This window comes from Triturus cristatus, chromosome 3_2 (assembly GCF_964204655.1).
Source record: "Triturus cristatus chromosome 3_2, aTriCri1.1, whole genome shotgun sequence".
Lineage (NCBI taxonomy): Eukaryota > Metazoa > Chordata > Amphibia > Caudata > Salamandridae > Triturus > Triturus cristatus.
Window position 1 is genome coordinate 798,452,688 of NC_140584.1, and position 27,066 is coordinate 798,479,753.

Sequence of the window (27,066 nt, forward strand, 5' to 3'; positions counted from 1 at the left end):
CCTCCGCCCGTAGCATGTTGCGTGGGTGGGGAGGGCTCACAGTCCTCCTCAAACGGGGTGTTAGATACAGGGAGTGCTACCAATTCCTCCCTCCCATGCTTAGGCTTGAGTCAACTCACAAAGCACTACAACACCTCGTCAGGAGTAGTAAGCGCTACATGAATGCAATTACAAGGAACACGTGCGAGAAGCTATAGGAAATCATAATCATTTTATTTCAAAATCTAAGGCTTAAATCACCTCTAAACAGCACTTTTTAATTCTAGGACATGTAAACGTTTTCCCGCTTTTTACCCGACTACCCTGTAGAGTTTATCAGCTAGTACACCTTACAGATACCTACTCTCCGGTGTGCAGGCGTTCCAATACACAAAGCATAGAATAATATTCAAGTCACAATCTCTGATGGACCGACAGCCACTCATGCAGGATTCAACAAAAGCAAACGCCAACAGCTTTCAAGCCTTTGCAAACACCCGGACCCGCTGCTGGAGAGGGCAGCTGGTGCGAAGACATTTTCCACCGGCCTATTGCTTCTTGCACCAGTGTGATACCTTTCATTTGATTGACTTTATTAAATATCACAGGTCACGGCCTTCAGCATCTCCACACGTCACTGTAAATACCAGCAGTGTTGCGGCACAGCGCGCGAGATGCAGAAAAAGCACCGCGTCCATTCTGCTAACGTAATCCAGTGATAAATTCCCTTCACCTGAACGAGAGAGTGGTGTTGGTGGGCGGGGGGAGTGTGAAAGCAATCTTTTGGATTCATGAGCAAATCCCCGGTGTATCCATCTGCCCCAGAGATGGATCAATACAGCAGAAAAGGCAGGGGGCACCGGCGGAGAGAGCCGCATTGGGAAGGAGCCGTTCCGGCAATCTGGAGAGATGATTTTTTTCTCACTCACTTGGCACAGTGCAGCCATGGCAGACGTGATGCCTTCCAACTAAATTAAATTAAGAAGTGCTGAGCAATCCAGCAAAGAATTAAGATGGACAAAGGGCAGGGACACTGGTGCAGCGCAAGCACTTCTGCGAGGCTGCAGTCCCATTTACGCAGGCAAGATAGGGCCTATCGCCGGCAGCGTGGCCGCGCAATCTACGAAGGCCGCGCATAGAGGGTCCCATCACCAGGATCAACTGGGTCAAACTGGAGAAACAAACCATGTACTTACCAGAAGTGATTACACCATAAGTACACAAGCAGCAGTGCAAGGATCCTGGAAATCTCGACAACAAGCATTTGCAATGCAATAGGTCTGAAATTCACGCGAGTTTGAGCTATTGGCATTGTAAATGACAATTCCTTTTATTTATGTTTTAGGTTTTAAAACATAAATAAAAGGCATTGTCATTTACAGTACTAATAGCTTAAACTCTAGCAAATGCGAGACCTATAGAATTGCAATAAAGGGCCTTCTAGACCGCTTGTTAGATTGTAAATATCAGAGGAAGAGACCGGCCTGCGACATCTTTAAAGTAGTGATAAATAGTGCAGTCTAGAAGATGTGTAAGGGTTGTAAATTACACATACACAAAGTGTGAAGTGAGAGTTACATATGAGCTGAGCTTTAAACACTAACAACGCGCTCCAACACTTTTCGCTCTGTGGGGGGGGGGGGTATTTCCTGCCCTCTCTGTGATTTACGTGTGCAGTGTGGCATTGCGTGAAGTCATTGCTATTTCGACCTAATAAAAAACCCTCCAGCTGTAGTAGGGCCCTGGCTTCACCTCTTGGTGCAGGGTGGGCTGTGCTTTATGGCAGACATGGAGGGAGGGCAGGATGGTCTTGGCTGCAGCTCTGGCCTCGTACAGTGCCCCTGCTATTACTAGTGAGCGAGAGGCGCTGAGGTTATATTGGTGGTGCTGGTATTGGTGGTGGTGAGGGTGGAATGGTGGTATTGGTAGCGAGCTTGTTATTGGTGGTGGTATTGGTAGTGGTACTGGTGGTGGTGGTATTGGTGGTGGTATTGGTATTGGTACTGGTGGTGGTACTGGTATTGGTAGTGGTGGTATTGGTGTTGGTATTGGTGGTAGTGGTGATATTGGTGGTGGTAATGGTGGTAATGGTGGAATTAGTGGTGGTAGTGGTGGTAGTGGTGGTAGTGGTATTGGTGGTGGTACTGGCGGTGGTATTGGTGGTGGTGGTAGTATTGGTAGTGGTGGTGGTGGTATTGGTGGTGGTGGTATTGGTGCTGGTGGTGGTATTGTTGGGTGTGGCAGTATTGGTGGTAGTGGTATTGGTGATGGTGGTGGTGGTATTGGTGGTGGTGGTATTAGTGGTGGTGGTATTGGCGATGTTGGTGGTGGTTGTATTGGTGGTAGTGGCGGTATTGGTGGTGGTATTAGTGGGGGTGGTATTGGTGGTAGTGGTATTGGTGAGGATGGTGGTGGTGGTATTTGTGGTGGTGGTGGTATTGGTGGTGGTGTTGGTGGTGGTGGTAGAGGTGGTTGTGGTATTGGTGATGTTGAGGGTGGTGGTGTTTGATTGGTGGTGGTGGTGGTATTGCTATTGGTGGTGTTGGCAGTATTGGTATTGGGTGGTATTCGTATGGTGGTGGTATTGGTGGTGATGGTGGTTTTGGTATTGGTGGTGGTGGTATTGGTGGTCGTGTTATTGGTGGTCATGTTGGTGGTGGTGGTATTGGTGGTGGTATTGGCAATGGTGGTATCGATGGTGGTGGTATTGGTGGAGGTGGTAGTGCTCTTGTTAATAGGCTCTTGAAAACAACCCATCAGGTGGCTTCAGTACAGATGACATGTAACACAGATGTGCTGTTGTCAGCTTCAGTCCATTAGCACAGGATTATGTGCTACCTGGAATTCACATGACTTAATTTGCTAATCATTTCTAAATCTATTTTACTTCGGAGGGTTGAAACAGACACGAGATAATGCCGGGTTAAAGTGATTGAAAGCGGGCACCGGTGATACGGGGGCAGCCGTGGTGCTTTCAGCTGAAGCAGCACTTGTCCGGCCTGCAGTAAGAGAAACTCAAAGTAAATAGTGCTTACAGGCTAAATAACAGTTCTCGTGTAACAACCGAAGTTAAGGGGCCAGTAGACATGGGAGGTTACAAATGAAGACAAGGCTGTACTAAGGAGGGACTAACAAGGCTTTTTAACGAATCCGAAGGCAGTATTTCCGAAAGACAATGACACAAGCCAGTGAAAAATATGGGCAGAGAATGGGCGCTGGCTTCTCTCCCATACTTTACTACAGCAGTCTCGCAGAGCGAGCAGTGCATGCGTGCTGCCGCTAGGCTCGACCTAAAAAAGTAACTATACCAAGTCGTGGTAAAGCCTATGTCCATTTCCCGGATTCATCACTCCTGGAATTCAGACTTTTCAACAAAGGCTGCAGCGGCAGGGATCACTGAAAACCAGCCTTTAGAAGGAGACGTCATCATGCTGTACGATCTCTCCGAAGACAGCTCATCCATACCCGAATATAGGTAGAGAAGTAGAAACCAAAAATAGAGAAGAATGAAGACAAAAAACGTATTACTAATTGTTTAATATTACAGCAATTACGTGCAAACCTAATGGTACATTAACACAAAAGCAGCAAGTGTACTCAGATCTGCACAAAACACCACTGGTCATTTACTAGCCAGCATCATAGCACAACAGAGGGTAAACACGTCGAGTGCATTTTTACATTGGTTAGTAGTTGAAAACTACAAATGAGGTGCACAACATAGACAACCCACTAAGCAAGGACAGGGAGCATAAAAATGAGACCACGAGGAGCCGGGAGGGAGAGGGTCAAAATCATAAAGCAAACAGTCTTACTTGGAATAATACTATAGAAAGGAGACGAGAAAGCACATCGGTAAAGCAAGGAACAGTTGGTATTAGAGTGCAGTGCGGCTATGGCTTCACACAAAGTGCTGTTGAACAAGTTGCATTCTCTCCATCAACTGCACTCCTCTGTAGAACATCGTGGACTCTCAACAAAAGACTAGCCCTACGTTACTGAAATTGCTTTTCGGCCGAATCACGTGAAGAAAAATGTCGGAGTACCTGCCCAGTATGCATACAGCTCTGGGCCATGCCAACATGTGTGTATCAAAGACCCCTTTGAAATTCAAATACAGTTATCTGTGATGATGTGAAGCTCAGTGCGACCACACTGGGCTTGGGATGTTATTATGATATTTACCGAGTGGGAAGATGGCTAGTTCGCCAAACTGCATTCACCCAAAACACACACCTTTTCAAATACACTGCCAAATGAAGAAACACAAAAGAACAATGCTCGCTGCATGTACAGTAAATTAATGACATTTGGGTTGCAGTCAAGCGCTAGTAAAATACCTTTTTTCGATTTCTGACACTGTCCAGTGTCAAACTGATCAGAAAACGACTAATGCACCCTTTTTAGGTCTGGGCTTTGACAGCGCTGATTTCACACAGACCTATGACTAACAACATATTCTCAGAAGGGATGCTCATTTAACCATAGGCTTTCTGCAACCAGTCTCTTTCAGTCAGTAGCTTAGGACTTTGTCAATCATGTGGGGCTCATCCAAGTGACATAGCCTTCTCTCACCTAATGCTATTGGCCGTTTAAATGTATCCATTTGTCCTTGAATGCTTGTACAGAACCGCAAAAGGGACTACTTTACAACTATAGGACTTTGTCTGTTCCTGCTCGCTCCATCCTGTGTGTCTCACTCTAACATGGCAACAATGGCCAAGTTAACACATTAAATCCAAACCTTTTGGCTTTACCAATGGTTAACTATGGTGTTCACATGGAGGAATTGTCTCAAAGTTGTCAGAGCTCTGTTCCTTGCTAAAATGTGGATGGTCATCACTATGTATACATTCATTCAGCATGAACCTGGGAGACCTTTAAAAATAGTTTTATGAGCACCCTGCAGCCAACAACCAACAACCCCAGATGAATATCAGCAGTCCCAACCTTCCAGCACAACCATGTCAGTTTCTGCTCTCTGTGTCCCCTCAGAACATACATACACATGCACGCACTTCCACGTGATTCCAGACTCCTCCTTATTAGCAGTGGGCTGTCAATGGCCCCATTATCTACCCTCACGGGTGTCACACTTTTGCTCATTTGACTTGTGGCTTCCGGTTTCAACCCCAGACTTGAAATAAAATTCAGCCCTGGATAAAATGCCCAAACTAGCACCACAATGGGGGCATGGTTGGGTGATGGCACACCATACGCTGTGAAAACAACCCCAGAAAGGGTAAAATACCACAAGGGTAAGATGGTCTGAAGGACTACCCTTAGCTCTACTCTCCGCTGCACACAGTCCCTGCTTATTACGCCACACATGCAGCTTCTCACAACAATTGGGTCCTTACTATCAACTCTATGACCTTCAGGGGCCTTACCTTGACTCATCTCGCTGATCACACTAGGCAGCATAAAGTTGATGCAGCAGTAGAATCGGGTCCATTCTTACCCCTAAGCAGCCCAATAGGATAGTTACTTATAAATAGTAAGATCTACACGACCAAACGACCATCGGTGTTTTGTCTTTACAAAGTTGAACTCTGTCTGACCATATCTAATAGAAAAGTAATTCTCTTCATTAAGAATTGTTATGAAACAAATACAATACCAGGACACTAACGACAAACTCTCTTTTATCATAGTTGTACAAAGTCAAGAAAACAAATAGGAAAAATGATCTACTGTTGAAACAAATATGCAAAAGAACTAATAACCCAAAACTACAATGTGCATGACAGACCACACCACTGTAAAAAAACTGAACAGAATTCTTGGGTGCATTTTCACTGCGATCAAAAGCTTGATCATAAATGTGGCAAAAACAAACATATCGGTCACGAGAGGCCTGTGAACACCACTACTCCACTGTTGAAACACACGCCGGTACTTCATTATTCAGTGAAGCTGATTTGAGTGGATGTGCCAATCGAGGACAACCTTCGGACCTATGTCTTTCCATTACACTGGGAATCCACTTTGCTTAACTTTGAGGTGCCATCCTAGTGACATGGAATCGAGTCACAGAACAACCAAATCAAACTCTTAGTACTAACACTAACACATCAAATCTGAAATGCTACAAAACAAAATTATAGGACAGGGAGAGCAAGGTAAGGGGGGCAAGCTACAGTCCTGCTTTAGGTCACAAGGGAAAATATATAAACAAGAAATGTTGACCCTCTATCGAGTCTAGTGATATCTATATTAATTTTGATACCAATTAATCAAAGCAGCCCATACACTTTTTGTCAGCAAGACTACCTGACTTCAGCCGAAGTAGGTATTTTTTTGTTTATGATTGAATCTGAGCAATCATATTGGTTGCAGATTTTTATTGATTTAGAGAAATGAGTTCCTTGTGAACATTGTTTTTGTACTAGTGTACTTACCCAGCTCACAAGGACGTATGGGTTGCTCTTGTTTTCCTTAATATTAGGTTACAAGGGAGCAGCTGAACCTGAGGCAGAAACCTATGCTGCAGACCAGGGATCTCCAACCTTTTCTGTAAGAAGAGCTACTAATGTTTAATGGATATCATCCTGAGTTACTGTTATTACCATTTTCATCTCCAAAACACTTTTTTCAATTTCGGTATACTTTTATTAATTCAACCTAGTTAAGGCTTCTAACTTAGGAGGCTGGGCTGCACACAATAGAGCTAATTCCAGTTAGCTGGAGAGCGACCAGTAGCTCACAAGGTACTCATTGGAGAAGACTGATGCAGACAGTAGCCGAGGAAAGGGTGTGCACAACTTGTCAATACAGTGTATGTTAGATTCCTTACCTCAGAGACACACATGGCATGGCTTCGGCAATAGGAATCGGACCAAGCACTTAGCCTGTAATTCATAGAGTAATTCCTGCCAGACACATCAACAACAACAGGGGGGTGGCCACAGACCCAGAGATCTATAGGTCCAAGGTTTAAAGGACGACTGGGCCCTTTATCTTTCCCAGGCTGCCCAAAAATTCAGACAGTTAAATTGGTTAATAATAACAACCATTTGCTTAGGTGCTTAGGGACAATTCGGTAGTGTGTGTATATATTTTGTTTATTGTTATTATAAATGAAAATACAAAAACTCCTATTTTATATCGCTTCACTCCTCCACTCCCAAAAAACCTGGTCTGCATCAATCTGTTTTCTTGTTCTGCAAAGACCTTTGTAAAGCAGCACAGCTGTGTTAAATAAACCGACGCTCAAAATGAGGGATCAGCCATGAAGACTGAAAAAAAATTCTCCTTCACGCTATGAAATAAGAGTACATTAGTCACAACCTTTTTTCCTGAAGATCATTTTTTGGTTCCAGCTTTTTATCCTTTTTCAGGTGTGCAAATAGCAGCCTTGTTAAGATAAACATCTGATGTAAGCACAGCACACTGATTAAACTAATACTTTAATTACATAGATGTTATACAAGGCACCGCTTGGTCACACTGGGAGCTCTAAGCGAAGGCGGGAGAACACATTTTCACTTTGCACTGTCTCCATACATGGAAAGTCTCTCGGTTCGAGAGAAAACGTACATTTTTGCTACCTTAAAAATATTTCACAAACTTTTCGGTGCACCTGAGTGTAGATTAGATGTGCGGAAAATGTAATTGGTAAGTACAAAATCCCTCTCCCAAGTCACAGAATCCGGAATGGCAGATATTGCCTACACAAAGGGGATCTGCTCACAAAGCGATTTGGCCTGTATCACAGAAATTTCATGGGAGCAAATTTGCCACTAGTTGAAAGTTTGTGGGCATTTCTAGATGAGCCCGCTAGCAAAGGTTGGTGAAAATCTACTTCAAATATTTGCCAATTTCCAAGTTTGAAAACATTTGCAAATGTATGTATAGCGAAGCTCGGACTACATGTGTTTTCTGGATCCAAATGGCAAGGAATCAACTCCCAAAATCGGTGTGTATGGTGAATGGGTTCTACGAAAGAGATAAACAGTTTAGAAGTGCAAATGTACTTTGTGGTTTCCGTGCAGCATGTGAAAATATATACCGGTTTCGTGTCTGGAAAGGGTTATACATGTGAGTAAACCTGGGAATCTGTGGGCAACAAAGGGTTCCATGAAAACTTCTGAACACTGTTGAATCCTAAAAGTCGAAATTTGCTCCAAATAAATATAGGTGCAGCATAACGAGTTCAACATCAGGACTTGAGGGTAAGGCTAGTCTTTTTCTGATGTGCCATTTGATGCTCTTAACAGCAGTACCAGAGGTGGGTATTGCAGGTAAGACGGTGCAGTGACTAATGCTGCTCATGATGAGAGGCACTGTGGTTCCTCTTTGGTTGTCCCGATGAGCAGGATCATGAAAACATCCTCCCCCTCCATTTTCTGAAAGAGTAAGCAATGACTTCTCTTCTCGAGAGAACCACACACCCTTCAGACCAAATTCAGCCCTATTTCTACCATCATCTGAATTTTTGGAAAGTTTATTGTCTCCCTGCTCCAATACATCTTTGAACATCTGGCAGGGTGGCGGTCGTGTTGCTTGGGTGTCTTCGCTTTGGAGTCACTGGGAATGGAGGTCACATCAATTTGTATGGTTTGTCTGGGGTGTTTCAATATTGATAGAAAGATACTCTTGGATGGACAGATTAATCCTGGCCTTTTGTTCCACTCATTTGCATAAGCAGGAAACATATGTGGCTGACTGTCTTATCCTTAGGATCTGGGATGAAATGCTGTCAGGGAGTGAGGATGCGTGACATCTGAATGGGAGACAGTGGTCTAAAGCTTAGTGGGTACAAGTCAGAGGTAGTTCCACAAACAAACATTTCCTCTTTTCTCCTGAGACCAAATCCCTCCTGCATATTTTGAGCCCCAGGTAGCCTATGTCTAAATCCATGAATGTGGGGATTCACTTTTGACAGTGGATGTAAGGAACCAGAATATAATTCTCAGAATATTGTGTGATGTAAATATTGTGTCCTAAATATCATTGACAAAAATATCGCGAAGTGGAGTTCATAACAGAAAATCTCTACCTAATGGGACATATGTTTGTAACTAATGTTTACGTCACAATATTGGTCGGACAGTATTTCTGCCTTAGGTCCTCGCAGGTTTTACCTCCACAACCTCTTCTTTCTGGGTTGAAGTTAAAGGTTCTTCTGGCCCTGCCTCTTTCTGTCTGCTAGTCCCTTTGGTCAATCAGTGAACAGTGTGTTGGACCAGCCTTCATAGAGCTGCCCACCTGACTCACAGGATGTAGGAGCTCAAGTGGTGCACTCACATGAACTTGAATCCACTAAATCGACTGCCACTATCTCAGAAGCACTTACATGGACATTACCACCATAAGAAGGCCTCTGCTGAGAACATCAGTGAATCGAACAAGATACATTCAAAGGCAACCATTAGTATGTACAAAGTTACTTAATTTATTTCGATTATTTAAATCTAAAAATAGAGTTGCAATTCGTGTTAAATTAAGGGTAGTTTTTTAATTAAATTCAGTGCCATGTATGAACAGGATTATGGTACGGTTAAGGGTACTTATTTTTAAATTTCATTTCAGTTCAATTAAATTGAGGTTCACCTCAACGTAAAAGAATGTTTAATTGGTAAATAAAGAAAGTTTAATTGGTAAATTAATCAGTATTTTTGTACTTAACTTAATGTTGCAGCTTACATTAGCGTTGCGTTAGTTTACTGCTTTCACTCAATAAAATATGATTTAATTGTATTTATCTACCTGTTATTCTATGGTTAGAGTTCACTTCAAGCAAGTAATTGCAATTAATGTAATACATTCATACTAATATAATTTATTTTAAATTGGGCTACGATAAACATTGGGGTTAAGGCTACTTATTTATTTTTCTTATGTTTAATTTAATTTCGTTTAATTTAATTTCGTTTAAGGGGCAGTGTTATGGTTAAATGCAGTGTTTGGGTTTATGTGAATTTAGGATCAATCTAGTGGTGTTTAAGTAGTGGTAAATCATGTGAAATAACTACTATGTCCAAATAGTGGCGATCAATGTTGTGGCTTTGCTTGTGTGGTAGCTGGAGGTAGGAGAGAACGAGGTCATTGCATTAGGCAGAACGGAGATCGAGGTCATAGCATGAAGCAGAACGGAGATAGAGGTCATAGCATGAAGCGGAGCGGAGATTGAGGTCATAGCATGAAGCAGAGCGGAGATGGAGGTCATAGCAAGAAGCTGAACGGAGATCGAGCTCATAGCATCAACCAGAACGGAGATCGAGGTCTTAGCATAAAGCGGAACGGAGATCGAGGTCATAGCATGAAGCAGAACGGAGATCGAGGTCATAGCATCAACCAGAACGGAGATCGAGGTCTTAGCATAAAGCAGAATGGAGATCGAGGTCATAGCATCAACCAGAACGGAGATCGAGGTCTTAGCATAAAGCAGAACGGAGATCGAGGTCATAGCATGAAGCAGAACTGAGATTGGGGTCATAACACGAAGCAGAATGGAGATCGCGGTCATAACACGAAGCAGAGAATATGTAGGTAGTGGATACAATTCTCTCTAGGGTAATAAGGTCAATACTCTCTAGGGTAACAATGTCACTACACTCATACGATCTACTATGGCTGACTTGCTCCGCACTAACTATTTGTTTTTATTTTATTATCAAACATACAGATTATTGATTATATCATCGTAGGACAAGAATAGACATTCAAATAATTAAGAACTCATAGCAGCATCACAAGTCCAGCAGCATCTAATCAATCCGATTTGAAGATCTTCATTTACCTTGTAGGTAATTGGTGGTCCTCCAGTGGCTATTTGGTGGCTCCTAAATTCTGGTGAACATTTGGAAAATGAAAGCTGAGAACCAGTCACTACTGCATGCACTATGTCATGGAGCTTTTCTGTCTTAGCCAACATGAGAGATGGACCACGAGTCTCAGGATAGTCCTTAGGGGAATTTACGGCTAAGCCGAAAATTACTTTCTTTCTCTCAGTTGAGAGAAGAAAAATATAGGAGTACTTCACTTCAGAAAGCTTTATTTCAACAATGATGTCATAAAAGCAAGTACAACAAAGCATTAATAATTTAACAACTGAATAAATCTTACAAGTCAAACTGTATCAGTGTGTACAAATAAAATAGCCATTAGTCATTCCATCCTGAAAAGCGGTCTCGCCATTAATACCTCCTTGAAATCACATAACATACACTGAGCACAGTGGTAACCTGATATGTGATACATTAAATAGCAGCACACAAGATGTCATAAACCACAAGACGAACCCTACAACGCAGAATTAATCAATTGGTGGGTAGCTAATATAAGTATCGGGCAATAAGTTCAGACATGTAATACAACTCTTTCATAGATGAGTGTGATAAAAAGTTGAAATTGTATTTACACAGTATAAAATACAAATAGTAAAAATTTCACACAATGAGATTCAATTAATAAAACCCTTTAAAAATCGAATTAATGCTGCAACAGGGGGGAAATCTGGTAGCATAAGTGCGTAGTTATTCTATGTTGATACTCTTTTTAATCTAAGGCACCAATCCCACTTTGGAAATTTGGCTAGGGGGATAGCATAACGAAGCAAGGGATCAGTCCTCAAAATTCTTAGAGCTGCGCTGCTTTGCCTAGTGCAATGAGTAAAACAATCTAACAATAGCAATCAGGACTCACAGATGATGCCCGATGCCAGAGATGGACTCAGAGGAGTTTCTGAGGGCACAAATAATGTACGGTTTTTTTTGTACACAGTGGAAAATGATATTTTGCCATTGGAGCTCTCCTTATATACAAAAACCTGTTTTCAGGCCTTTTGATGTTATCTTGCACCACCACTAGAGGCTGCTACCTTACTTGTGTTATGGATGCACCAGCCCGGGCCGCAGATGGGTGGCACTCAAAGGACGTGTGCTCAGGGCTGGCCCTGTGTGCTACTGGAAAAGCTGCCTGACTTGTACGTATTTCGGTCAATATAAAGATAAAACGAGATGTTGCGGGGAAACGAATACCATTCATTCAGTGTGGGCAAAAACGAGGAGCTCGTGTTCCTGTAAAGCCCTCCTTATTTAAATGCCTTCCAGCTTCAAATGAAGACTTGTGTTTGGAAAAATGCACAATGAAACACGAAAAGTATTTTTTTAGAGTCCATTTTGCTAATTAATATGTCAAAGCTCATAACGACGAGCTCATCAGCTTTTCCCCAGCACTGCATCATCGCAAAGAGCTGCGTCGGCAGAAACCTGGGCAGACAGTCGATACATATTAAAAGAGAGCCGAGCTGTAAATCAAAGGGAAACATGAACGGAGGAGAAGGAGAGGGAATGAGAGGGAGGGATGGAAGAGAGAGGGAGGGAGGGATGGAAGAAAGAGTATGAAAGAAAGCGAGGCGAGAAACAAAAAATATAGTGATGATAGAGAGATGGAAAAAGGGAAGGAAGCTACCTGTCCCCGCAGCCTGCTGCAATCGATAAAGCACCCCCCTAACGTGCCTGATGACGCATACTCGGTGTGTGAGTAGTGCCTCTGCAGCAGCGCGCACTCCTTGCCTGCGTCTACACCAGACTTTAATGGATGGAAATAATAATTTCGCTTATTAAGTAAGGACAGAAATTGCTATTCACCGCACAGGCTTCTCAGGAATCCCCTGATAAATCGACCTGCAAAAACAGTCGCCCGGGCAATGCATCAGAGCCGCAAAGTAGCCTCAGACGTGGACATTTAAATTATGAAATGTGCACCTTGGGTCTATGAAACAAAGAGATACATTACCCACGCCCATAAACAGTTTACAATAAAAAATTACTAGAGACATCTCTTTTTACTGGATGAGACCAAATCGAATTTGAATGTGAGGATGGATCAGGACATGTGAAATCAAATTCTGGCCTCCGAGAGAAGCCTCATGCGTCCAAATCTGTGAGAAACCCTCAAGCCAGCTCTACCCACCAAGCTCAATCCTTCGGAAATGGATAAGCCAACCTGTTTAAATCCTTCAGAAACAGCCACACTCGTTCGTTTCGGCCCCTGGGAAACAGCCAAGCAAGCCTGATTGGGCTCACAGTGAAACCAGGACAACCACATAGGGCTGCAACTGGATACCAAGCACACTGCAAGTACGTACTTCTGACTCTGCCATCTTGCGATAGAAACACACCGGGTGAATGAACCCTGTTGTATTGTCTGGGTTAAGCTCCTGATGAGTGTATTACCAAGGCTGGCATGTGTACTCTCAGCAGAAGCAGTCCAGGTGCAATCTCTGTAGCTACTTTCTGCTTCCAATGGTTGTTTATAGTGGTAGAGGTATCCAGGAGAAGGAATGAGCCAAATGCTCCTTAAACAGAGATTGGCTAGCACACCAACTGGATACACACACATGCACACTTGTGTTGATGCGCTGACAATTATCTTCACACCCCTCGGCATAAACTGATTTAGAGACACTTTCAAGTGGTCTGAGGAGGTGGATGAAGCCCCTCTTATAGTTAAGACATCAAAGGGTCTCTGGCTCTCTGTTCCCAAACTACCACAACAGAAGCTTAGTGCTAAGACAAGTTAAAAAAAAAAAGAACGAACAACGCTCACCCACTTACAATGACATGCTCCAGCAATGGTTTTGCTTACAACTGTCACCACATTTTTGCTGTTCAGGGTGGGTTCTGCCATCAATTTACTAAGTTATGGTTACACCCTTGAATTTCATTTATTCACAAAAAAACACCCTGTAGAGCTGCTATGTTCTTTCAATTAACTTTCAATTGCTATTGGTCATTTCATAACACATCTCCCGCAAGGTGAGGCCTATTCTCTACATGACTAATATGTTAACCACCTGACACTATTTGTTAATGAGTCGTCAACATTTACATAGCGGGCATTTCTGTTCTTTTGTACATTTTTTCATGTTTGCAAAATTTGTTTCTATGACACCTTGATTTTTTGCATTATTTCTCGTCTTGGAAATTTGGCATTATTGTTGAAGCCCTCGATAAACCCCAAACTACATATTTTTGGCCTCAGGAAAATGTTTGCAATTGAGGTGTTACAACGTTGGCACACAGAAGCCAACGTCTGGGTCTAGAACAGCAATCCGATCCATTCCAGAGGGGAGTTTCTCTTTCTGGTTCCACCATGTTCAGAATTCATGTTAGGTGTGGGCGCCAGAAATGAAACTCAAAATGAATGCCTCAAGAGGGCCTGTGACATCATACAACCTTGTCCCCTGTCGAAACCCTGTCTCTAGCAGTCAGCTTACTGGTAGATGGTTTCTGTACAGTGAAACCGCCAGAACCCAAGCAGTGGGGCATGCACAGATAGCATGATGCAAATTAAGGGAGAGCAAATCTTTTTACTGCAACCATGTAGTCGTTGGTGGACTAGCCTATCGTAAAGCTGGGCAAAGCTTTCCATCTTCTCCAGATGTGTATACTTTAGGTTTTATCAAGGGTTTAATTGATTATTCTAAATTATGGTGCCAAGACCTATCTCTGATGACGAGAGATACTTCCAACAGTATTGAGGGAGGAGATGGCTGGCTTGAATAACAAAATATACATATGTGTTCATCAACATAAAATGTCACATGGGATTACCAGTTATCAGCCCTAGTGACAAGGTTCATGGGTCAATAAAACATATTTCTGGTTAACAAATCTGAGGGACACCACCTGACATGAAGGCAGACATTTTAAGGGTAGGCAGTCAAGGCCCAATGAATGCTCACAAGTTGACGGACGGCTAAGATTAACAAAGGGGATGTTCAGGCTACAAGATCTCGAGGTGAGTGGGGAGTAAAATTTATGAAGACAAGCACCAGGCACAAAACTTTTGTGAATTTTGTAAGGGACTTGACATCATCATCATCATAATGATGGCCCAAGGAGAGGGGTTCGGGGGGGCCCCTATGGATAAGGAACTGGTCCTTATGTTGATCAGGATTAAAAGTCTAGTAAGGCACGGACCCCAGTGGATGAACTGTGAAATCTACAGACCCATCCATACAGACCTAGTTCCATTAATGACTATGTAGAGTGGCTCGTGAGAATGTCTTTTTTTGCAAGTTGTTCAAGGTACATCTGGTTTTTAAATATAAAATTCACATTCACCTGGAGAGCCATCGAGGACCTACCGTTTGTTCCTCAAATTTACTTAGAGACACTGGCTTTCAAACAGGAAGCTTCTCTTAATGAATATTCTCTTGATTGGTTGTCAGTCTGAGTAATCATAATGGTAAACGTCCCTCTTATTCTCGGTGTTCACCATCACCTTCCTACGCTTCAGCTAGTTCTCTGTGCTGTCCACAGCACCATCCAGGATGGGGCTTCTTCTTGTTGGTTTCCTTCAGCTACTCTCAAGTCTCTACTTAGGTCTTTTCTTTTTTGGGTCTACACAGCAACACCAGGCTTTTACTCTGTCTGAGTTTTGTGTGAGGACCCTCTGCGTCTCAAGTCTTTTCCTGCCTAGAGAAAGTGTGGCTTCTAGCTGGGGGTACCAGTACCTTCAAGAGTGACTGCGTTCACTGGAAGTATGGTGATGCTATATAGGCTGATTATGAATGGTGGAATTGTACCTGCAGCAATGACACTGGGTGGAATTTTGTCACCTGCAATTCACGGGCATAGAATTAGTGCGTCAGCAAACTTTGGACCCAACAATTTTGGGTCAGGAGGTTTGAGGCCCTGTTATATGCAGGGGTATAGGGCCTGCAGGCAAGAGCACAGACCTGCCCCAGCCGACCCCTGTAGCATCGCCGCGGGAGCAAACAATGTTCCCTGGGCAAGCTCTAACCTGCACTGATCCCCACCCCCTATCTCATCCGCCTCATGCCCCCAATGTGATAGTTTCCACCTGGTTAGACAAAGCAGAACATTTCAGATGTTTTCTCCGAATATCAGTTAAAATCACACAGAAAAAGGACACTGTACCTAAAGATTGGTGTGGCTTATTTACCATTCTTGGGCAGAAAACATATAATTGGCAACTTTTGGTGCGAGGACACAATCTGGAATAGAAGATTCAGATACCTTGATATCCCAGCACCAAAAACCGGCAACCCTGTCATCAGGTACGTGACGGTTATCCCGTCCACTGTATTACAAGTTCCATAAAATATAATAGAATTGCAATAAGGTGGATGGGATAGCTGTCACGTTTGTGACTGAGTAACCCTGTCCACCAAACTCGTAATCAGGCCCCAAGTCTCTTTCACTAAGAGTCAGAGCCCTAAGGTAAACTAAGATGTTTAGGGAGCTCGAGCTCTGCTTTGTTCTTTATCGGTGCACCTATTTCAGGTCAGTGTCATCTGATATTCAAGGATGTGCCCAATTTTTTGACAGGTATTAAACAATTTACTTGATCAAAGAAGACTGGGGAATGATGAAAAGCTTTGGATTTATGAAGCAGAATAAGCATTTCTGTTTCTGTCTGAGGAAGCGCATGCCATCCTTAATCGGTTCAGATATTGTTGGGAAAGAGACAGTTCTGCACCCATTGGTTCCATGGTTAGCAGACCGTCAAAAGAGGACGCTGAATTTGGCCTCGCGTACACTGCGGACCTACTCCTCTTTTTCGACATGCTTGCGGGAGAAATAATATCCCATACCTTGGATTTAAGAAATTTGATATTGGACATAAGATTGTTTATTTTAATATTGCCAAGCCGTACTCGGATGTAATGTTAATCGATCTCGACAGACTTAATGCATTGCCCTGATGAAGTCTGCTGTGACTCAAACAGTTGTAGACGAAACACGTGTTGGCATATGGGCATCAACAAAGATATTGGAATAAAAGACTTCTGAAACCGCGACCTCAGCCTACATTTCTGTGTGCTTGGAGAAAATTGCCTCAAAAGAGGAGCAGCTCAATGGAATGAAGTCATCCAGGGAAAAATAAGATCAGCAGGTTGATTAGTATCTGCGACATTAAATATTACAAGCACTTGGATTATTTTTAAATATTAACACTCCCACGGTTCGAAACATCTCAACAAAGGTGCTACATTGCACCCTCTGGGAATCACTATTTCCAGGATGGAATGTTTCTTGGCAGATATGTGAAAATATATTTTAAATACATCTTCATTAAGTTTGTATACACAACGGAATACATTAGCTGCAAAAGAGTAGCATTGTGTGCATAATATTGCTACAGAGAGCTCTTAATGAAAATAATGCGGCGTGCCTTTGTATTACAGTGCTCTATAAAGAAAAATAACCTGAACTATCAGCATGCATCAAAGGCAGGGACATCAAAGGCAGGCTCAGATCATGCAAACTCCAGCCTTCGAATATTACACAAGCACCATTGTACCGATAACAAAGATGAAACTTGAAATGGGTAATGGAGTGATCACGACTGGTTTCCAACTCTCCAGTTGTTCCTTGGGGGGACTACGCATGAGGGAAACAAGCTTTCCATCAACAAGTATTTGTTTCATTCCAAAAGTGTGAACATGGGAGCAACTTTTATGCAACTACTGGGGCCCGGGGTTCTGTAGAAGAAGAAGTGTGACGTCAGCAGAGGCACATTAATGTGTTCTCACACAGCAAAAACAAGCGGTCACCTGACACCCTAACTGTAAGTGTAGCTCCTGCGCATTACTGGCCTGTGTCGCAACACATATTGCCCTAGCGAAGAACTTGAGAGACCCTCCCATAGTGCCCATCTCTGCATGGCGTTTAAGGACATCCAGGGCGCAGCGAGACGGCCCCAATCAGGAAATGTGCAAGGATGTGCGGTGTTCAAAGCAAAATAACATGGCGCCCCTGGAGAATTCGCCATCCACTAATAAGAAGGCACATTTTTGAGTAGTTAGTATAACGTGGTGCCGCATAAGACCCCTGCTTTATTTACCTCACGTTATGGAAGGATGGGTATTGCCTACAACCTTGAGAACACAAGTATATAGTTCCAACCTAGCCGGACCCTAGGATTACGTGATTTACGTGATCAGAACTGTCCTTCCATGTGAGCACAAGGAAACATAGGTTTGCGGTACTTTCATCACACTTTTCAAAAGCCCCGCCTTTGAATGGTCATTGACAGTTGGCTTTCACTTAGCACTATTATTTAAATAGAACCCACCTCTCAAGTTCCATCAGGCCTGTGGCGTGTGTCCCGGATGCAGCTTAGAATGTTGTGCCATGCAGAATAAATAAATAAAATAGAAAATAGCTCATCCTTCTATCCATATTGAATTGAGGTTTCCCAAAGCACTGGAGATGGCAGTAAGCGATGATGTATCAGCTGTTGGTACTAGATGTATTAACTAGAAGTGATAACCAACCGAAGGTTGTCACAGTGAGGACATATTTCATAAGTCGCTTTTTGTCAACAGCAGCAGGTCGCAAACAGAATACAAGTTGTCAAAAAACTCTCATTTATGTGGTAGTTCAGGTAGGCAGGATGCAGCAGTTGCAGGGTTCCGGCATGCCATTATCCCCTACAGAGGAGTACTTTTGCTGCAAATCCCTGGTCTTGACCACCTCCTCAAATAAACAATGACCTCTAATGAGGAAATCAACTTACCTTCCCAGATGAGGTCCACAATTCTTGAGTCTGGGATGGCTTCAAGCAGTGTAGGTAAGAGGTGGTTTGGAACTCTAGGTGGCAGAGCGAGTGGCACCACCCATTACTATACAGAACGGGTCATGTTCAGAATTGTGCATCTCTTGTTCGTGCCCGAACAATCCTATGGGTGTTTACATTTGTGAGGTTCCTGGCTGCTCCTGAGGTAGTCATTGGGTTTCAGTGAGTCTTGTCTCTTATTATCCATGCCCAGGAAAGCAAACCTTTCAGGCTGATATCTGAGTTTCACCGCACACTCTACTGTGTACACGCGTGTTACTTCAAATGTGAGAGTTTGACAAACAGCCAATGATAGGAAGATTCCCTGCAGCTTGGAGCACCCAAGCGGTGATTTAGCATATGAGGTTGACACCATAAATACTACTGCTCCATAAATAGTCTCAGCAGACACACTACAACTGAAATACTTCTACGTAGGACTCTTGCGCAACCTAAGAGGCTGCAAAAGTGAACACAGCAACCATGCAGTTTCACCAAATTTATAACGAAAGCACATTCAGTCCTGGAGGAGCGCTGGTCATGAATTGGACACAACGACCTGAAGCTAAGCATGTCAAGGAACTGCTAGAACATAGCAGAAAGAACCACCAACCTCTGGCAGGCTGTACACAGCTCCTTAAATGTCTACAATGCACATCCAGGGGCCAAACTCTGAGCAATGCCTTTAAGCACCAGCTCTTTTATGGCATATCCCTAACTGCCAAATCAGGACACCCGTGTTCACATCTTAACGCAGGAGCTCGGTTATTCAGGCTTGGGCCTAAATGCCTGCTGCCTTTGTGTCTCTCAAGTTCAGAATGCCAACCCCAGGCACTCCACGTGGCCAAGGGTCGTGGATGCGAGCACTTTATATTTTTTAGAATACTGGAATGTCACATTAGTGATCACCAGAGCAAATGGCCAATACGCTAATTAGTTATAGGTGCTAGTTGAGTAGGTGAGTTTCCTCCATCCAGTGCCATATAGTCAGGGGCGGCTGGTAGGGGATGGAGGCGGGAGGGAGGGGTAGAAAAAAATTTAAAAAGACTAACCTGTGAACACTGCAGCCCCTCCTCCAGCCTGTTCTCTCGGAAGGGAAGCACCCAGGTTCCAAGACTCTCCCAGCCAATCACAACGCTGATGCAGTCCACAGAGGGTTGCAGACTATTTCTAACCTCCCCTAAATGCATACATTTTTCCTAAATTGGACAGTGTCAGGCTGCTCATATGCAGATCATCCACCCTACTCCTCTAAAAAGAGTTCTGGTTACCCATCTAGCCCCAACAGCTCATGTGATATCACCACGCTTCACATGTGGGTCGTATGTGCCTGTTCTGACGGATGAGAGCATGGCTGGTGGTGCTGGCGGTGACCAGGAGAGGACAGCTCCACTCCAAGTCCACTTCAAAAATATCCATCCAAACCCGCATTCTGTAACAGTTAGATGGATGGGCCTGAGGCCAGCTAATATAGGGCACCCTCAACCTCAAAGTTCAATTAATGTGAAGCTCTGGTCCTGATATTGCCTGACTGCTGTAAATTCCTGCTGGAGTGCATATGGGGAAATGTAGAGCGGTGGGCAGAAGGATCCACTCAAAGCAGTATCAAAGTCTGACATGGTTTACTTATGTGAGTCAGGCCTGTTGATTACTCTACAGTTGCCTTCTTTGGCTAAAAGAGGGCTACAGGAGTAAAAATGCACCATTGGACTTTAAATCAGTTATTGGCAAAGCCTGTTACTTATAGATGCCGGCGCTTTCCCTAAAGATCTGGGAATGATCGGATGACTCAGTGTAAAACTTTGGAGGGGGGCATGGCACGAGGGGCTCCTACAGGAGGAATTACAGAGGAATACCACAATCCCATTCTCCTGTCAAACCCTCACCCTCCTTGCTCACAATAGCTCAGTTCTACCAAAGTAAACATACAATTAACTGGTCAGTTAATAAGCACTCCCAATTTTTGCATATCAGAGGCACAGGGATATAACGATTTGTCCAGGATCACACATTCGTTCTGGAGGTAAAGCAGGAATTATTACTTTTGTCTCATGTTTCCCCGATGAATAACCTAACCACTAGAGTACATTTCTTACTTTATGCTACTGTAAATAAATGTATTTGAATGCTGCAGACCACACTCATCCGACACATAAATGCAAAGGACTGAGGCATAACATATGGTACTGACAGATCCAGCATGATGGAAGAAAGATCACCAGACTCTATTCTATATTGATATGTTGTCTCATTTGAATTCACAGTCAGCAAACACATATACCACGAAGAAGAGTTATGGCATTTCCATCCGCAGTCATGAGACCAGAGCGTGCACATTCAGCTAAGCGCACGCTGGCCCGCATTAAGTCCTAATTTATCATTGTAGAGCTTGGAGACATCCCATGCATTAATTAGTTAGCCTCTCAGTCACCACAGGGGCAGGAAACTAAATCCATAGCATGCACTTATTGACATTTTTACCAGGCGGGTGGGTAAATGGATCACGGGGCTGGGAAGCGAGAGGAGGTGAGGTAAGTTTCAAGAAATTCCTTACCTGACTTGTGTCCAGCCAAGGAGCTAATGTTACTTTCATCTTCCACTGCAATGGAGAAAGGAGACATACTGATCAGCAACTCCCTTGACTCCCCCAGCCTTTGAGTAAATGTCAAATCATTTCAGACACATGATATGTTGAACTTTGAATGGCAATGGGCTGGAGAAAGTCCATTTTTCCCAAAGCTCATGGGATCCCTTGAGCAGCCTGGTGCTGATTGAAGTGTGTGAGAGATGAGGGCAGAGCAGCAGGGAGAAACCATAGGGGAAGCCATCGGCTCGACCTTCGAGGTAAACAGAGAGGTGGCTAAAGGGAAGAAGTCAATACAGCTTAGTGGGTTCACAATGTTATTTAACTGCTCAATCAGGAGACCTCCTTCAAGGTTTCCAGCAAGAATGAAGACACAAAGGCAATAACACACCAGTAATGTTGAAAAAAACAGGTTGGTGGTACTGCAATTTAGTGTGCGTGGTCAGCACCACTGTTAGAAATGGGATTTCTGGCTAGCTGAGGCTTGCGCCAAAGCGAGGCAGAAATCACCACTCTAGTCAGGATAAGGGAGTTACACGTCTAAAATAACCCCTGCTCACCACCTTGGTTGCTTGGCACGAGCAGCCAGGCTTATCTTAGAGGCAGTGTGTAAAGCATTTGCACATAACCAACAGTAATACAGCATACACACTACAAAAGGACACCACACCAGTTTAGAAAAATATCCAACATTTTTATATAATTAAAATAAGACTAAAAACGATAAAAACTCCACAATACTATACTTAAAAGTTCACAGTTCAAAAACTACGTTGATTAAAAAGAGTTCCTTGGGTGGATAGCCCCGCTCGGGCTTCCACGGCACCGTGAGCACACAAATCCGAAAACAGTTCTGGCTGACCGCGGGGTCGCAGCCAACTACGGTGTCGGGAAGACCCGCAAACAGAGATGCAGGGCGATGGGACTCTTGAAGTCACTCGCAGTGCAGGTTGAGCTCCTCTCTGATGGGATCAGTATCGATGGCACCAACAGGCGTCAGGTGTTGCGGTGCGAAGTGCAGTGGTGCAGAATGCGGTGCCCCCAGGTCACGGTGCGCGCAGCGGCTCGGTGGTGGCGTCAGATGGCGTCGTTGGTGAGACCAGGGTCGCGGTGCGAGATGGAGGCGGGGCTCATCACGGTGCTAGCAGATCACGGTGCAAGCAGCGGCGTTGTCGTTGCTGGAGCGCTGTCGTCGGCTGACGAACTGGAGTCGATGACACCGGCGTCGCTGGGCCAAGGCTGCGGTGTGGGATGAAGGTGGTGCGTTGTGTAACTTACGAGCGGTGTTCCCATGGTGCAAGCAGCGGCGCCGATTTCGGCGGGAGGTGGCGGCATCAGGAAGGCCACGGCATCGTCGTGTAGCGAGGCGGTGCAGAGTGCGGGCCCACAGGTCACAGTGCGAACAGCGGCTCGGTGATGGCATCAGCAGGTGTCCTCGGTGAGACCAGGGTCGCGGTGCAGCGTGGCCGCAGTGCCCTCTGCGGTGCCAAAGCTTCGGCATGAAGCAAGGTGGTACGGAGTGTGGTGCTCACAGGTCGCGGTGCGAGCAGCGGCTCGGTGATGGCGCCAGCAGGCATCCTCGGTGAGACCAGGGTCGCGGTGCAGCGTTGCGGCGGTGCCCTCTGCGGTGCTTTCAGGGCACGGGTTCGGTAGGGTCGTCGTAGACGTTGTCGAGTGGTGTTCTTCGGGTTGCAGCACAAAACACACAGTCCCCAGTGCTGCGGGTCGAAGAACCTGAAGTTTTTGCTGTTCCTGAGACTTCGTGAACAGGGGGCAAGCTCTACCTCAAGCCCTTGGAGAGTCTCACCAATTTGGTTGCAGAAAGTCCAGTCAAGGCCTTTCACTGCCCACGACAGAAGCAGCCACTGCAGGTCAGCCCAGCAAAGCACGCAGCAAAGCGGTCGTTCCTCTTAGCAGTTTCTCTGGCACTTCTCCTTTGCAGTCTTCTTGATCCAGGTGAGTTCTAAAATTCAGGGGTCTGGGACCCAGCATTTGTACACAAAGATTCTTTGATCTGCCAGGCAGAGGGTGTCGGTGTCTGGCTAAAACCAGTTGGGCCTTCTCTGGCGTGAATTCCTGGCAGGAGGTGGAGACGGCTTTGTCAGAGGCAGACCAGGCCCTTTGAGGTGCAAGGAAATTCCTCCCCCTTCCCCCATCGCAGCCCAGGTCTAATCAGCCCTTTCCTGACCTATCAAGACCATCTGGAGTCCCTCCGGCCCACCAGCCTTCTGTCCTCCAAAACCCAGACAGGCAATCCACATTCCAGCAGAGGCATACGGGATGACGGAGCAAAATAATACCCACTTTCTAAAAGTGGCCGCTATGAACTCAGAATAAAAAGTAAGTCACACATCCAATCAGAACACCATTTACCACAGGAGACCAGCGCTTTACCACTGATCAGCAGTGCGAAAAGCGCGCAGAAACGTTATACCAGCAAAAACAGAGTCAAAACCGGGAGGGCAGAAAGCAAAAACTCAGGGGAAACACGACAAAAGATGCCAAGTTTAACACACATCCCCTCCAGCTGAAAGTAGGTGGAACTACCCACACTCCTGGGAGTTCTCCTCACTAAGGCGGAAGAACCAGGACAGGCCATCTGCGTTGGCGTGTTCTGTCCCCGGACGGTGTTCCACCGTGAAGTCCAGTCCCTGTAGGGAGATGGACCACCTCATCTGCATTAACCACCTGAGGGGCCTGTGGTCGGTCTAAACCTGGAAGTGAGTCCCAAACAGGTAGGGCCTCAGCTTCTTCAGTGCCCAGATCACAGCGAAAGCTTCCCTTTCTATGGCACTCCACCTTTGTTCCCTGGGGAGTAGCCTCCTGCTAAGGAAGACTACCGGCTGGTCCAGGCCCTCTTTGTTCAGTTGTGAGAGCACCGCTCCCACTCCATGCTCTGACGCGTCGGTCTGCACGACAAATTCTTTGGAGAAGTCGGGGTCATGAGCACGGGGGCCGTGCATATGGCGGCCTTCAGGGTATCAAACACCCTCTGGCAGGGCTCAGTCCAGATCACCTTTTTCGGCTGCTTCTTGGAAGTCAGCTCAGTTAAGGGGGCCATGATGGTGCCATATCCCTTAATAAACCTCCGGTAGTATCCAGTGAGTCCTAAGAAGGCCCTCACCTCTGTCTGGGTCTTGGGGGGGTCCCAAGCCAGAATGGTGTCGATCTTGGGCTGTCAAAACCGAAATGGCAGAAAGCAAAAACTCGGGGGAAACACGCCAAAAGATGCCAAGTCTAACACACACCATCACTGTCCAAAGCTATGGAATGTTTAACGCAAGTACTGACGTTTTTGACCAATCAGGAAAGTATTGAAAGCAAAATCCTAGTATTGCTACAAGAAACCCTCGTAATAGTTTTGATTGCCCGGTGAAAGAAAATCAGTGGATGTCTGAAATTAGCATACTCGTGATACAATACAGGCGTTTTATTAAATAAAGGTGCTTTCCTTGTGTATCAGACATATAAAAGACCAAATCAAAATAATATACAAAAAATAATATACAAATGCAGCACAGAGAACTGGTTGCTGCACACAAGATTAAATGCATACAGATCACAACGCCTCGGCACGACTGATCCTCGACATACCACGCCACAGCCACATCACCCCCCACCTGGGAAACCTGCACTGTCTCCCCGTCAACAAGAGGATATCCTTCTAGCTCCTCATCCACGCACACAAGGCACTCCACAAGACCGGCCCTGCCTACCTCAACAGTCGACTCTCCTTCTACATCCCCAACCACCAGCTACGATCTGCCGACCTCGCACTTGCCACCGTTCCGCGCATCCGAATAACTACCACCAGTGGGAGATCCGTCTCCCACCTCGCCGCCAAAACATGGAACACCCTACCACTGAGCCTATGACAGACCCAAGACCTGCTGACCTTCAGGAGAACACTCAAGACCTGGCTTTTCGTTCAGTAGCAGCCCCCCCACCAGCGCCTTGAGACCCTTGCGGGTATGTAGTGCGCTTTACAAATGTTTTGATTGATCAGAAAAAAACGAATTAATCAATTTGGGTCTGAATTTGAGAAGACACTGACTTGAATAAACACTCTGAAGCAAACGAAAAGGACATTTTCTGAAAAAGAAGCATCATGAATTTCAAAAGTCACTACAGAATCAGATAGGTCAAAATGTCGCACCGTATCAGTGTTTCCCTTCACTCTCTCAATTACCTAAACTACTTCATCCTCTGGAGGACATATTGGGAAAAGACGAAACAAACAAAAACCTTGACTTCTCAGTGGCTTCCATCTTATTCTGTCAAAGTGCTACAATGCCATCTTCAAATCCCTCAGAAAGCTGCAGCTAGAGTAGCAGGCAGAAAGAAATTGTGCGGTCCGATCGTCCCCACTCAAGCATGTTCTACCAGCTCCCTCTGAACACCCTGGCATTAACAAGAGCCACTGCCTCAACCACAAATGCAGTCACAGAAAATTCCATAAATGCCTCAGCAAAGAAATAAGTCACTATGCTCCGGGACACATAGTTCAGTCCACCAACCAAAACGAGCTTCACATTAGCATATGCCATAGCTCCGAACGTGAACTGCTCAGACACCCAGATTATGGGCGGCAGTTCCCACCTACAAAGTCATGTCACCAGGTGTACAATATAAATTAAGAACTAAATTCCTAAAATTTTGTTGCCACTACTTTTTTTTAGCTAGGATCACCAAGACACGATTCAGTTAATGATGTTAACTGGCATCAATTCACAAAAATGTCTGGCGCAGTGGAAGAGGCAATACACATTTTGACCACTAATGGCATCACACGACCCCTGAGCCCATTCATAGCCTCTTAAAAGCCTTGTTTTCTCTGCTTAGGTGCTATGCAAAAGACAAAGGGAGGACACACAAGCATACAGTACCAGTTTCATTTCTACCCCTGAAGCTGGCTGGATCCATGAATCCAGCAACCTTTATCTAGCAATAAGAGTCCCCAACCTCCTTAACACCAGACCTAACAAATTGCAGAGTAATTAATAAGTGAATGGGTCCACTCAATAACTGAGTTATAGTCCAAGGAAAAAGTTTAAAGATTGATTACAAAATATCAAAATAGACAATACTGGAAATAAGAATGTAGTGCCCAGTGGCGGCTGCCACAATACTAAAGTGGGGGGCAGTACGGGGGATTAGGAGGAATAATCATTTTTTTAAAACTTACGACGCGGCCGCCTCAGTACTCTTCTCTGGCCCTCCTCTCAATTAAATATTTAGCTTTATTCGACCATAATATTTACTGTCATAAAAGCACACAACACAATCAGTAAAATTAAAGTTAAAAAGAATTGTCACAATACATAGATTAAGAGGAATAAAATGCAGAGCACACATATAAAAAGTTGCGTCAATTAAAATCCAACAGTATTTCAAATCCCACTACTCCACCTAGAAAGGGGACTCCAAGGCCTCAAATAACATGCTTTTCCTATTCCACAGTACCTTTTTCAAGAACTTGGAGGCACAGAGGCCCTCCTCACAGCACACACTGCGACACAGACTCCCCACCCAATCCCAGCGCTGCTCTCATGCTACAGCTAGCATGAGAGCAGCGCCGGAATTGGTCTGAGTGGCGTGATTTGCTGCTCAGACAGTGCCTAGGAGCTTGAGGTGTTTCTCCAACTTGGCTGTGCAGCACAGCTGGGTTGGAGAAACCTAAGTACGCATGTCTGTTTGGCCGGCCTAAGAGGGCTGGCCAGACAAACATGCACACTAACGGTGCGCCTACCAGTCCTCCCTGCTATACCCCGCCCACTGCTCCCTACACTGCTGCCATTCGCTCAGTCAGTGGTCATTTTATTTTTCGCTTGACTGCTGACAGACTGACCAGTGGGCCGACGCTCCTCCACCATTACGGAGGAGCCGCCCTTGGTAGTACCACGAAGGCTCAGACACAGAATATATAGTCAGAAATCAAAAATCATCTGAAACCCCAATTAGCA

At 44.8% G+C, this 27,066-nt stretch overlaps 1 protein-coding gene across 1 annotated transcript in view; it reads right to left on the reverse strand.

Moving 5' to 3' along the window:
- PARD3B (par-3 family cell polarity regulator beta) overlaps nucleotides 1-27,066 on the reverse strand; it is a 2,086,630-nt gene that overhangs the window by 909,940 nt on the left and 1,149,624 nt on the right. Inside the window, exon 16 of the mRNA XM_085648929.1 lies at nucleotides 21,074-21,118. Coding sequence (XP_085505055.1) covers nucleotides 21,074-21,118 — 45 coding nt within the window. The remainder of the gene's footprint in view (nucleotides 1-21,073; nucleotides 21,119-27,066) is intronic.